The sequence below is a fragment of the Macrotis lagotis genome, chromosome 8 (genome assembly GCF_037893015.1).
Source record: "Macrotis lagotis isolate mMagLag1 chromosome 8, bilby.v1.9.chrom.fasta, whole genome shotgun sequence".
Lineage (NCBI taxonomy): Eukaryota > Metazoa > Chordata > Mammalia > Peramelemorphia > Peramelidae > Macrotis > Macrotis lagotis.
Window position 1 is genome coordinate 14,589,841 of NC_133665.1, and position 14,466 is coordinate 14,604,306.

A 14,466-nucleotide genomic window follows, 5' to 3' on the forward strand; every position below is an offset into this window, starting at 1 on the left:
ATATGATGATGATGATGATGATAATGATATTAGTCTTAAAGAAGACCATGACATCCAGATATGAATCAAGATGATGAGATGGTTCTGGATGAGGCAAATGAGGTTAATTGACTTGCCCAAGCTATTAAGTGTCAAGTATCTGAGGCCAAATTTGAACTTATGTCCTCCTGACTCCAGGACTGGTGTTCTATCCACTGCACATTTAGGTAACCATTTATGTGACTAGAGATTGATATTACATAAACATTTTATTAAAGAATCTTTTGTTAAAGGCCATTTAGTCCAGATTTAGAAGGTTCAAAACAATTCTTTTCCTAGTCTTTCTACATATTCATTCAAATAAATGTTTGTGTAATTTCTGGTATGTGCCAAAGCACTATGAAATCTCTTCAACTCAAATTACTGATTTTCCAGGTAAAACCTTTTTAATTTGAATAGATCATAATGTTCTTTTCAAATATTTTTCAAAAGTTCCCCTAAAATACTTTATGCAGAATTTATCCTGATGAGCTTAACTCTCCAGGAAAGAAAAAAATAATAGAAGAAAGCAAGGAAATGATTCTACAAAAATATGATGACTTGCTATGTTTGAAAATATTAGAATGAAAAGTTGAGATAACCACTTCCACTCCCACATTAAGAGGACAGGAAATTATAACATAATGGTTCACATATGTGAGTTTCTACCAACACATCTGATCCAAAAAAAGTCTTTATTCTACAAAATACTGCCCTGTAATTTGATTCCACATACAAAGACTACTAATTTACCCTAAAACATTTATAATTTATAAAAACAGCATTAAGAATAGTGAAGTGTAAGACTGCTAGCTCAACTATTCTTTACATGAGCCATACTATGCTAACATTTCTAATTCTATTTTAAGAAGGATTTATTGCTTTTCCTTCAGAAATTCTTTTCCTATTCTTCCTTGGAGCTCCACAATGGAATCAAGCTGTTGCTCTTAGGACATATGGGATAGTAGATCATTGTCACAAAACTATGATTAACACTTCAATATGGAAACACACTGGAAAGCTTAGGTACATTTGAAGAAAATGAACTATTAAAATAATGATAAATTTCTGATTCAAAAAAGTAGAAATTGTGTATATAAATTTATAATTTTTGCATTTTAACTTTCTAACATTGCTAGGAAAGTATGAAAAAATGAGTTCTTTTAAATACATAAATCAACGCAATAGATGAGATTATAGCCCAATCAAGTCACAAAAATATTTACTGCTTACTATATCTTCTTCAAAAGTATCTTAACACTCAATTTTTAGATTACACCAAACAAATCACTCCTGAGTTATAAAAAAAAAAACAACCCCAAAATTACCTGTTGCATGGAAAAAACAAAATGGTAGGGAGATGGTCGACCATAAATTCCCAGGGAAGGTCATTCTGAGCTATATCAATCCTGTTAGGTATTAAGAGAAGGGGAAACAATAGAAAAATAATAAAAGAACAGAAAAAAGTTAACAAAAAAAGCTAACAAACCTTAAGAATATGGAAAAGTAAAAAAGGCTGTGCCAGATCCTTCTGAGTGAGAACACAACTAGATATAAAGTTAGGCAATAATATTTTTGGATCATTTGGTACTATTGTATGTCTATAAAAAAACAATTTAGCAAGGATCCTAGTGCCACATAAGTATAAATTAATATAATAATTAATAATAAAATAATAAATCAATGCCTTTCTTATACCTAAAAAATAAGCTGACTCACTTGGTAGGATTTGGCTCAATATTTTGCTCCATTAAGTTATTCTAGAATGATGTATGATTACATCAAAATTTGTCAATGTAAGGAACTCTTGAAAGCAAAATCACAATGTACTTGATAAATCTAAATAGGTTGGCATTTATCAATTGTCTCCAGAGTCATTCTTTTATACAGAAATTAACTTGAAAATAAAGGTTAAATAGAAAACAAACATAGATAAAGAGCTTTACAAAACTTACAACACTACTATGTGAATGTTTTTGTTCAGTCATTTTTCAGTGGAATCTGCTTCTGTGGCCCCATCTGGTGTGGTTTTTTTTGTTGTTTTTTTTTGCCATTTCCTTCTCAATTTTACAGATGAGGAAGCTAAGGCAAAAAAGTGTTAAGTGACTTGCTCCAAGGTCACACAGCTAGTAAGTGCCCAAGGCCAGATTTGAGTACAGGTGATGAGTCTTCCCAACATTTACATACCATCCATGGTGCCATCTAGTTGCCAAATGAATGCTAGCTACTGTTATTAATAAGCATTTAGAATGTTTAAAATAATTAAATAGAACTGCATCTGCAGATATTATTCCACAACCTGCCAGGTTGTTTTTTTTTTTTTTTGTATATGGGCCTGGTGATGGCTAACACAGCCTTCATTTAAAACAAGATTAAATAAATTTGGAGAAATGACTCATCAGGTCAGCTGTAGAATAATGTCATTTTCAGCCACAAAAATTCAGCGATCATTTAGAAGATCTGATGATGAGCTGCAGTCTGCTCAGGTAGAATGAATACCCATACCCATCAGCAAAAGTGCAGATCCTTGAAGTAAATCTATTTGTATTCATGACAAGAACTATGCATGTAGCAGATAGTTCACAGATATTTGTTGAACAAAGGAAGTAAATGCTTATGGACAGCATATCAAGAGCCAAAAAGCTCCTTCCTTTTAAAAAGACAAGCTTCTTTAGGTCATTAGCTTCCACAGTCCATACATGGAGTGAAATTTTTGAGTAGGTATCTCCATAAGTTTGACAAAGTATATTAAATAGAAATTGGTCTCATATTTTTGTTTAAAAGTATATATATTCCTTTTTTTTTTTAAAGGTTTTTGCAAGGCAAATGGGGTTAAGTGGCTTGCCCAAGGCCACACAGCTAGGTAATTATATTATGTGTTTGAGGCTGGATTTGAACTCAGGTACTCCTGACTACAGGGCCGGTGCTCTATCCACTATGCAACCTAGCCACCCCTTAAAAGTATATATTCTGGGCAGTTAGATAGCACAGTGGATAGAGTACTGGCCCTGGAGTCAGGAGTACTTGAGTTCAAATCCAGCCTCAGACACTTAATAATTATTACCTAGCTGTATAGCCTTGGGCAAGCCACTTAACCCTATTGCCTTGCAAAAATCTAAAGGAAAAAAAAAAAAAAAAAAGTATATATTCTAAAAAAGGGGTAAGAAGAAATATAAATTAAATGACGTATTCTGAATTTAACAGACTACAATGTTCAAGCTATCTATTTTTTTAAGCCAAACTAGGGCATTGTCTATGTTAGCAAAGTTTCTTTTCAATCCCTTTAATTTTTATTACTTCATTCATAATAATTCAATAATAACCATTATGAGACACTGTGGTAGATGCTGGGGAAAATGTAAGGATGTGGTTCCTGCCCTCATGATGCTTACAATATGGCAGGGTGGCTAATTAAGAACTGATCTGTCCAAATTGGAATTTTTTCCCTAAATTCATTAAACAATATTGTTAAATGTCAAATAAATGTACAATATTACAAACCAAGCATATTTTGCTATAAAACCATAGTTAAATTAGTGAAAATTGAACAGAATCTATAATATATGAAAATTGCCAAAAAAAAAAACCCAAAAACAAAAACTTGAGAAGCTATTCTAGCAAAGCACAGAGTAGAAAATACATTTTATTTTACCTGGCCACAGTGAATTTATCTGGTGGCAGGAGACGAGAAAGCTGGATGAAAATATGATTGAGAGATGCACAGAACCCACACCAACGAGCATAATACAGCAACAGAACATCCTAAGAGAAAGGGAAAACAAGATTTACTAAATTCAGAGGAGGACATGCAAACCATATCTCCTTCATTAAGTCATCTAAAATCAGACATCTCAACTTTTGAGGAAAATGAGGTAATTTCTATTTGTTCTGATATTAAGGGAGAATAACAAATTATGCTGCACTTGAAAAAAAATCACTGGGTTTACAAATGAGATGCAATAGAAAACAATTTTTTTTAAATGTTCAAAAACTAAACATTACTCATTCACACAAAGGTTTATATTTTGAGGAAACTTCTTTGTAAAGGGAAAGGAGCTTTGATTTGCCTTTTCATGCAAAGTACCTGTTTTCTAAGAACTATCTCCCAAAAGGTATCAGTTGTTACTTCAGAGATTAGGTGCTGAGAAGGAAAATGGACAGTATCACTTCCAATAAGGTGTCTTTTCAATGGACTATAAAGAACGCTGAAGTTCTGAATAAAAGACTCTAAAAAGAAACAATAAGATTATTCCTTTTCACAGTTTATCTATTTTAATGTTAACATTTTAGAAAATTTATTTTTGAAATATATTTCTAAACTCAGATTTTAAAACTGCCCCATCCTGAAGATTCATAAAGGTGATAATAATTTTGAAATGATGGTACCAAGTTTACTGACTTATGGCTACTGACATAAGACCATTTTCCATAATGTTATAAACTATAAATTTCAAGAATTTGGGTTCTACCATTTCCTTAATGGGACCATTTCACAAACACAAGAGTATTGTTACATAAAAGAATCTCCAAAAAATTGCACAATTTCTAAGAGGTGTCAAATACAATGATTTTCAAGTGCAATTGCAATGACAATGAAAAAAAATCAAACATTCTAGGCATGACTTTTGAAGGTTAATTTTTTTTTTTTAAGGAACTGGGATTTTTTTCTTCCTCCCTAGTCTTTGGCTTAGCGAAACATAAATTAAACTTATAATTATGCTTCATAACAAAGACTAAAAGATAAAATGGGTAAATGAAAACCACAAATATTCAAATGCCTAAGTTTAGCTAACTTAGGTAACCACCTTATTAACACATTATCTTTTTTCTCAATATCCTTCATTCTCACTGGATATTCCAACGAAAATATCCAAAAGTAAGCTAAAGGAAGAGGAAGATGAAGATCAAAGCATGAATACTCCATAGATTAGCTTTACCAGAATCTGAAGGACTATACTTAAAAAAAAAAAAACAGGCTCACTTTAACCTGAATATAATACAAATTCTCCAAGTCTCAAATAACTTCTCTGAGCATAGAATAATGTTGTGCCCTACAGGTGATCTCCCATAATTTACTACTGATTTTGTCAACAATGCTGAGTCAGCAATTAGCTGGTACATTTAGGAAAGATGCAAGAAAATAAGAAGCAAATGGGCTAAGGACTCTGCCCAAGAACTTGTTTTAAAATTAGCACATTATGATCTCACTGAATAAATGAGTTTTGCCAAACATCATTTTATGGGGAAAATTTAAAAAACTTTCTTATTCTTAAAACTATAGGGCGGCTAGGTGGCACAGTGGATAGAGCACTGGCCCTGGAGTCAGGAGGACCTGAGTTCAAATGCAGCCTCAGACACTTAATAATTATCTAGCCTATGTGGCCTTGGGAAAGTCACTTAACTCACTTAACATTTGCCTTGCAAAAAAAAAAACCTAAAAAAAAACTATATAGGTGAGGGGCAGCTACTATGTAGCATGGTGGATAGAGAACTGACCCTGGAATCAGGAGGACCTGTGTTCAAATGTGACCTCAGACACTTAATCCCATTGCCTTGAAAAATAAGACAAAATTATATAGGTATTCCTTACTCTAATAAAACCTAATAAGCTAAAATATTTTAGATAAAAATTATTGCTTATTTTCACTGTTAAAAGATTTTTATGCCTTTTACAAGGTACTTGATTATAGGGTTTATGTAGATTCCTAAGTGCATGTAAACTATATTTTGCTTTTAAAAATTCAATATATTCAATTTGTTCAAGAACATGCTTAAAGAAATTTACTAAAAAAACAGCGAAAAGAGGGCTTAATTTTACTTTTCAAGGTCTTTCGCAGACTCTAACATTTGAAAAACTACATTTAAATAGCTTTTTCCCCACAAATTTTTCCCTATTGAGGAAAAGCATTCTGCTGTTTCCAGTGAAGCTGAATTAACATAGTTTTGGAATTTAAAGGTTTGAACACTAGTAACAGTGTTCTCCTACACAGAGGGCTGATAAATTCACTAGAGACTGGCTAAATTTAAATATTTCTTCTTGGGGCAGCTAGGTGGCGCAGTGGATAGAGCACTGGCACTATACTCAGGAGTACCTGAGTTCAAATCTTACCTCAGACACTTACTAATTACCTAGCTGTGTGGCCTTGGGCAAGCCACTTAACTCCATTTGCCTTGCAAAATCCTAAAATAAATAAATATTTCTTCTTTTTGAAGCTTTTTGAAAAGAATGACTCATTTGCTTATCTACTTGTCATGAGATTACCTTATTCTTAAAAATAACATACTTAATGGTAAGAACATATTCCAAGTACAACGATATAAACATAGAAGCTGGTCAAACCAAATATAATGGTATGAACTATTACAAATTAAACTTTTGGGGCAAAGGGAGATAAAAGATAACCTGAAAAAAAGAATTATATTATTCTTTTGAGGAATGAAGTTGATGGAGCTGTTTATTTTGACAGTCAAATTACCTGGCTACCTCTTAATTCATGAGTGTATTCTCTTCCTACTAGAAATCATCTTACAAATATTTTCACAAAACCTTCCTTCACAATGTGTTAGTTTGATTTTTAATGAAAATATGGGACTAAGTAACAAATAGGTCCAGAATTTGGAGACTGGAAAGCAGTTTAGAATAATGGATATTAGGACTAGATCTCAGAGTTCTGGCTCTCCACTTATTAACTGGGTGACTACGGACATGTTACTTAAGGTTTCTGGTTTTGTTTCCTCATTAAAGAAAGGTCTGGACTATAAAATCTGTAATATCCCTTTCAAGCTCTATTAAATCCTATGATCCTGATATTAAACTAATTTAGGCATTAAGAAAATAATACATTACAGGAAAACAGAAAAAGTGAAAAACTCTATTAAGATTTACAGAATCCTTTTAACCAATATTAACACAATAGAGTTAAGTGGCAGTACATTACCAAACAACATTAAAAGGTCACCTCTATTCAGGAGTTAACATTATAAATAATATTTGCAGAAGTAAAACTACCTACAGTACCTAGAGTGGGCTTTACAAGAGCTTGTTTGGGGTCCAAGATATAATGAGATTCTTCTTTTACATCAACAATAGCAGCAAACTCTTTAACCTGAGTCGAACTTGATGCACCCAGCCTTTCTGCATACAACCAGAATAAATTTGAATCCAATAGATAAAGGTTCAAGGTCTTGTTGGTCCTGCAACTCAGGCCTGTGATACTTGTGCTATTACTATCAACATCAGGAAAGAGAGGGATGCTCTCCTCAATGTGAGGAACAGAACTTGGGTTATCAACCTTGCATTTCTTCTCATGGGAAGAAAATGCGATGGTAGGGGACCGAAAGATATCCTCTTTAGAATTAGTCAAGCCCCTATTCATGGTCCTGCAACATGCAGTATAGTAGCTAAAAGGACTATAGAAACTTAGAAAATTGCTGCATTCTATGCTATCTGATGTAACTTGATAGAAGATGTGCTCCTTGAGGTAGAATGAGTCCAAAGCTGCTGCTATCTCAAAAAAACTGCACTGTGGCACATTGACTTTACTTGGCTTAATCCCAACTGATTGGTTGACACAAAGCTCACAGACATTGTGGGTTCTTGAGATGGAATGCCACTGAGGAAGCACCACAGTATTGCAGCATGGGGACTTAGTTATTGAAGATGATTCTGCCAGTTGGATTGGGGGATTGGATACCAGAGAATCCAATGTTGATGAATCCACGTGTCTCAGGTGTTGAAGTAGTTGTTCAACTACCTGACTTTTATTACAGTTGTTGTATTCCAAGGCCACTTCGGTAATCTAAAGAAAAAGTCATGGGGGGGGAAACAGGATCAGTGAGATGTATACTACTGACTTAAAATAAAGTCCTTTCTAATTTTAGTGTAAGTAAATGTTTTATATTTAAATTCCTTGAAAAAGTTTTGGTAAAAATTATTGTCTTGAATATAAATTCTTGAAAGTGTATATGCTTTTATCATTAATGTGAAAATATTTACTAATATGACAACATCTAAATTCCAGGAAGCTATTTTTAAGGACCCATGTCATGTTACTATTTCAGAATAACAGATTTTTTTTCCAATCTACTCCAACCTTCTAAATTCACAGGCGTGAAAATTAATGCCCAAGAGAATTAAGTGGTTTGTTCGGGAGCACAGGGGAAATTAGTTGCAAATTTCCTGAGCAGGCTCTTCACATGGCATTGCAAAGCTTCAAGCTATATAGGATATTTTACAATCTCATATTTATATATTGAATGTGTACATGGGAAATATTAACTAATAAATTACTGAGGCTGGATGAGTTGCCTCAACCTGAATGCATTATTACTGTAGATAAGATATAAATCACAATAAATTTTGGGTTTTTTTAGTTATAAAAGAAAAGAGAAATACTGGGTTATCAGTGTGCAGCAAAAGATAGAATTGAAACATGGACTAAATCTTGCCAGAGATAATTAAGATACTAAAATTTTAATCACATGGAATTTATTCTTTTAAAAAATGTAATAAAATGATAATAAACAAAGAAGATTCTCTTTTTTTACCCTTTTAGTTTACAAGCAGTATTTTAAAAACTTTTACATAGGAATAAGGAAGGTTTAGAAACTTTTAAAATATTAGCACTGTAATTATTGTTTTCAATTTGCTTTAATCAGTGAAATCTGTAGGTCTGACCCAAAGAATTATCACAACACTTAAAGGCTTTATGAAATGATTGGAATAAAAGAAAACCAAGAAAATAATATACATAATTCTTACAACAATGTAAATGGAAAAGACCAACAAAGGAAGCTAAATTTTATCTATTTATAATGACCAAGTTCAACCCTGGAGAAGAACTGAAAAAATAAATGCCCCACCCTCCCTTTTTTATAAGGGGGGGCAGGAGGAGGGGAAAGGGACTATGAAGAATATTGCACATACAGTCAATAATAATAATAACAGAGGTTATTGATGTGTCTGTTAATTTTGCCAAAATCTTCCCCCTTTCCCTTTTTCATTTTTTTTGTAATAAAGCAGGATTAACTAGGTAGGAGAGAAAGAAAGCATATATTTGGAAGTGAAGGTAATATAAAAACAAAATATATCAAAAAATTTTAAAGAAATTATTAACCATTTTGAAAAAAAATGCTAGTTACTACATTGGATCAGCCTAAAGCCTATATTTTTTTTGCTCAGGGTACTAAAAATATGAAGATGAAATTTTTGGCTCCTTTAAAACTGAGAGAAAAAAGTCTCATCCATAAAGGCTAACAAATTTAAGAATCAGCTCCCTTTAGATGTCAGCTTTATAGCTTTTATCAATCATATGATTGACATTTGAGAATAGAACAACAGAGTGAGTGGAATACACTTTAAAGTAGGAGTAACAAAATCTGGATTCTAGTCTCAATATACTACATTACCTTGGGTAAATCACAACTTTTCTAAACCTATTTTTCTAACTGCAACATGGAGTTAATTAAATTCACAGGAATGTTGTGGACTCTAAATAAAAATTTGTTAGTAAAAGTAATGATAATGTAAAGCAGATACAAAAATAAGGAGTTTGTCTGAGGAAAAATATTAGTCAATACATTCTCCACTGTGTCACTAAGTGCATCCATAACTATTTTAATGGGGAAACACCTTCTATACCCTACCCCTCTGTCACAGTAAATAACCCACATCTAATTTGAGCAAAAACTTAAAACATTAAAAGTATTAAATGTTGAAAGCTAACATTTACACAAATTTTTACAACTATAATTTCAACTACTTCCTTATATAACTTTTTTTCTGCACAGTGCTCTAAAATGTTACTGCTGATCAAAATGAATAAAACTTCAGTTAATATAGAAGGTTGGTATAAATAAATAGCCGAACAGATAAAAGCTTGAATGACCAAAATATTTAAATGAAATTAAATTTTATTAGTCATAGATCTTCCAATCACAGTAACAAGAATAAGAAAATTTTCCATTTATTCCTCTTTCATTTCTCTCCTTTTCAATACAATGAAACAATTCCTACAAATGAGCTAAATGAGAAAATTCTAGCATCAAAATGATGATCTTAGCTGGACAAGAAGTATTACATTTTGCTTTTCTTGGAGGGAAAAGTTAGGTTCACTCTGAAGGGTCAGAGATAGTGTAGTTAACTTAAAATATACCGACTCTCTGAATTCATTTTTAGCTAATTAACCATCCTTGAGTTAAAGGAAAATAAAATGGACAGCAAATCCAATTTAGTAACTATCCCCAGACTTTCTACTTGTTATTGCTTCCTGTAACTGACGGCAAATGAACTATGTCTAAGAAAAAAGGAAAAAAAGTGGGTGAAGTCAAGCAAATGGGAAAGTAGAAACTCAATCCTGCTGATGGTAGTCAACCACTTGATAATCTGCTTGATAGTCTGACTTGAAAATAGAAAAGCCAGGAAAATGTTATTGTTGGTGCTAGGGTTGTATTTCTCATTCTAGATGTACAAGAGGAAATGAAAGAAGTCTACTCCTGCTTTGCTCTGTTGGCCTCTCTTGTATATATCACACTCTTATTTTGAGCAAGTCCTTCCACCTAGACATAACAGCAATTATGATGCTGATGATTATTAATAAAAAACAAAAATAATCTCAATCACTTTATATAGCTTAAGTCCTTCTCTGGAGGGAAATCAAGGATGGTTTTGTTTTCCTTCACCTTCATTCACTACCAAATAGTTCTGTGTATGAGCTACATGAAGTATTATGGCCTCAGGTTCAGGTTTATCTCTGGCCTTTTAACTACAGAAAGAAAAACTATGGTCACTATCACTGATACTGATTCAACTGATTCACTGAATTATTATAAATTATGAATTGACAAAGTATAAATAATGATGTTTTACTATACAATAAATATTTCTCATTTATACTTTCATATTATGAGTCTTACCTCATCTAATAGAGGATGACTTTCTGCTAAGGGATTAAAAGGTATAAATAAAAAAAGTGCTGGTCCTTTCTTGAGTTCATTATTCAGGAGAAGACTTTTCCCTCCATGAGGTCGCAGCCATTGAACAAGCATTTCTCTGTTTTCTAAAGCCCATTTATAAATATTTTCAGCTGTGTAGTTCATTACCTCTCTGGGAAAGACCTTTGTATAAAGGGACACATGAAATAAAACCAAACCAATATCATTATCAGCTATTACGAAATATATACATACATATATATAAGACTAAATTTTATCTCAAAAGTTAAAATTGTAATTTTGATAGTACTAAGATATATTAATTCACGTTATCTCACTCTTGATTCTTAGTTAAAATATTTTTTATCAGTGATATTTAAATAAATATTCCAACACCATACCTAAATGCAATTTTCATGAAGCTGTCAAGTGCAATGAACCTTATTTATAGCTATGCTAATATACAGCTAAGAAAATAAAACCAATTATACTATTTTTTTCTAATGTATTATTCTATAACAATAAAACTTTAGATAAAACAATCTTAAAACTATACCAAATAATATCAAAGCATTTGCAAATAGAGATGAATGAAAGAAAAAGCATTTATTGAATCTAACTTTGTGTCAAGCACAAGGGGATACAGATAAGTCAGAAATCATTGCTCACAGCAGCTCATATTCTAAATGGAGATAATACAAATAGCAGGGTTCAACTGCAGTAAAGATGGAAATGGTGGGTTCTTGCTGCTCAGAACAATCATGAGGCTAGTTGATATGCTTACCCTAAATCATCAAAAACTCTTAAAAAGAACCAGAAGCTCAAGTAAGAATATTCATTATAGGAAATGAATATGTAATGAGTGTGTTCTGGAATTCTTTTTCAGAATAACAAAGGATTCATTTTAATCAATTGTAAATTAAAATAGACTTGAGGGAAAAAAGCTACTCTTTCAGGTCAAGTCTTTTAGTGTTATTCTCAATTCTGTCAGTATCATTACTTTTTTTTTTTATTAGGTTGTTTTTTTTTTTTCGCAAGACAAATGGGGTTAAGTGGCTTGCCCAAGGCCACACTGCTAGGTAATTATTAAGTGTCTGAGACCGGATTTGAACCTAGGTACTCCTGACTCCAGGGCCAGTGCTTTATCCACCACCTAGCCGCCCCTCCTACATTACTTTCTCATAATGAATTTTTATCCCAGAAGCCTTCAGTAGAAAACAATCTAATCTATACTGTTATACAAAAATACTAACAGTGATGGAAACAAAAATGAATATATATATATGGGGAGAGAGAGAGAGAGAGAGAGAGAGAGAGAGAGAGAGAAGCAGACAACTGGTGAAAGACAGAGGGAGACAAATATAGAAAAATATCTTTATGCCCAAGAATGAAAATGTCAAGAGAGCTAACAAAATTATACAGTTTGGGGTTTTTTTTAGTTTTTTTTGCAAGGCAATGGGGTTAAATGGCTTGCCCAAGCCCCCCAGCTAGGTAATTATTAAGTGTCTGAGGCTGGATTTGAACTCAGGTACTCCTGACTCCAGGGCCAGTACTCTATCCACTGCGCCACCTAGTCCCCCCAAAATTATACAGTTCTAAGAAAAATAAAATCAAAACCAAGAAAACCATACAATCTACAGGGCAAGAAGATTAAGTAATGTAGCAAATTAAAATAATAGCTGTGAAAGATTTTGTCAAAGCTCTGGAATAACTCTGCCCTGAAGAGATCTCTCCAAAATACAGTAAAAACTGAGAAAAATTAAGTTGAAAGGGAAATTTAAAGATTCTCTAAAGTTCTCTAGAGATTAAGTAGCCATAAACTCTACAGGGTGAACAGAAAGGGCTTAAAAGTCAGATCACCCTGGGGGAAAACTTGTTATTTTATTGTTCCTGATATATAGCACAAAGTTTACTCCACATAAAGAGTAAATAACTCCTGCGAATTTAAACACAAAGCACAAAGTGATCCAGAGACTTTTTTTTTTACAATTTTATGCTCCAAATGAAAAACAAGGCTTCACAAAAATCCCATGAAGTTCGATAAAAATTCAAAGCACTTCAATATGTCAGATAATGAATACTGAATACTTACAAGTGATGTGTTGAAATGCCTATGTAAATACACACTTCCAGAATGTACCAAAGACACCAGTTTAGCAAGATGTTTATTTGTGATTACACCAAAGCGTAAAGTTCCTAGGTAATCTGAAACAGAAGGTATTATTTTTTTAAAAAAATTAATATAAGAAATAAAATGGCCAAAAAAGAATAGTGACATCTGGATAAATGAATCCTTTAAAAATAGAGCTTCTTTTAATAAAATTGGTTTGAGCTCAAAAGAAGCCCTCAAGTCCTTGAATGGCAGGAGAGGTTTTTTTTCCCTCCAAGCTAAAGAGGAAATTTATAACCAAAAACACATCCATATAAGTGGCCGCCTCTGGCAATTAAATTTTGACAACAAAATGCGCCACTGGATTTTATTCCGGGTATTACTCTTATGGCATAATCACAATAATGAACATTCAGTGCTCTTATCCAAATCCTAAACAATTAAAAGTAAATGAATGTATTATATTACTGCAGTTGCTTTAGCTAGGAAAAAAAATTACAGCAAGAAAATAAAAACCAAATGTAATTTCACAAATATTTAGAAAACAAGTTATGTTTTGCCTTCTTATAATAAAATTTTAAAATATTTTAAAAGTAAACAAGCCAAAGAAGCAAAAATATTATATAACAGAAATACACATACATATATAAATATATTCTAAATATGTATATATACGCATACATAACAGAAGTAGTACTGAATTTAACAGGCTGTCTTCTTATGTATACTTTTATAATGTTTAAAAAGTAAACTACAGAGGGAAAAATATGGTTTAATAGAAATGTCAGTGTAGCAATTGTTCACATTTTAAATGATTTATCTATGTATGCAAATTCTTACATTTAAATATAAATCTGTTTTACATATTTAAATCTGTTTAATTGAGATGTGCATATATATATATATATATATACATACATACATATATATGCACGCACGAGTATATAGTTAAATGTGTAATTAAGAACTCTAGGGCCAATTTCAAAATTTAAATCTGAGGACAAAAAATGAAGACAAGTAACTATTTAATAACTAAACCTGGATAATGTTCCTACTCTTTCCTCCTGCCTTTTTCTTTTGGCCTTCCAAACTCACTGGAATAAAAATGAAAAAGAATCCATATTGTAATTAAATTTTGCTACAAAAAACCAACTCCTGTATTCTATTAAGGAAATGACATAAAAAATATGCACATATATATTTCATCTCTAAGTTACTGTCATTCTCTTCTCAGAAAAGCATTGCTTTTTGGCTGAATTTGCTCTGTACTTTTCAAAGCATTTTAATTATGTTTTTCTCAGTTATTCTCTTTATATGTGCTTTCAAATGTCTTATATTTGCAAGAATTATAATATATGAATTTTGGTTCCAAAGTAAAGGTAATTCATAATACAAATTCTCACTCT

At 32.1% G+C, this 14,466-nt stretch overlaps 1 protein-coding gene across 1 annotated transcript in view; it reads right to left on the bottom strand.

Annotated features, from left to right (window-relative positions):
- TXNDC11 (thioredoxin domain containing 11) overlaps nt 1–14,466 on the bottom strand; it is a 58,654-nt gene that overhangs the window by 6,487 nt on the left and 37,701 nt on the right. The window contains exons 6-11 of the mRNA XM_074196416.1: nt 13,043–13,155; nt 10,933–11,133; nt 7,037–7,817; nt 4,103–4,245; nt 3,671–3,780; nt 1,347–1,427 (exon numbers count right to left, since the gene is read on the bottom strand). Of these exons, the coding sequence (XP_074052517.1) occupies nt 1,347–1,427; nt 3,671–3,780; nt 4,103–4,245; nt 7,037–7,817; nt 10,933–11,133; nt 13,043–13,155 (1,429 nt within the window). The remainder of the gene's footprint in view (nt 1–1,346; nt 1,428–3,670; nt 3,781–4,102; nt 4,246–7,036; nt 7,818–10,932; nt 11,134–13,042; nt 13,156–14,466) is intronic.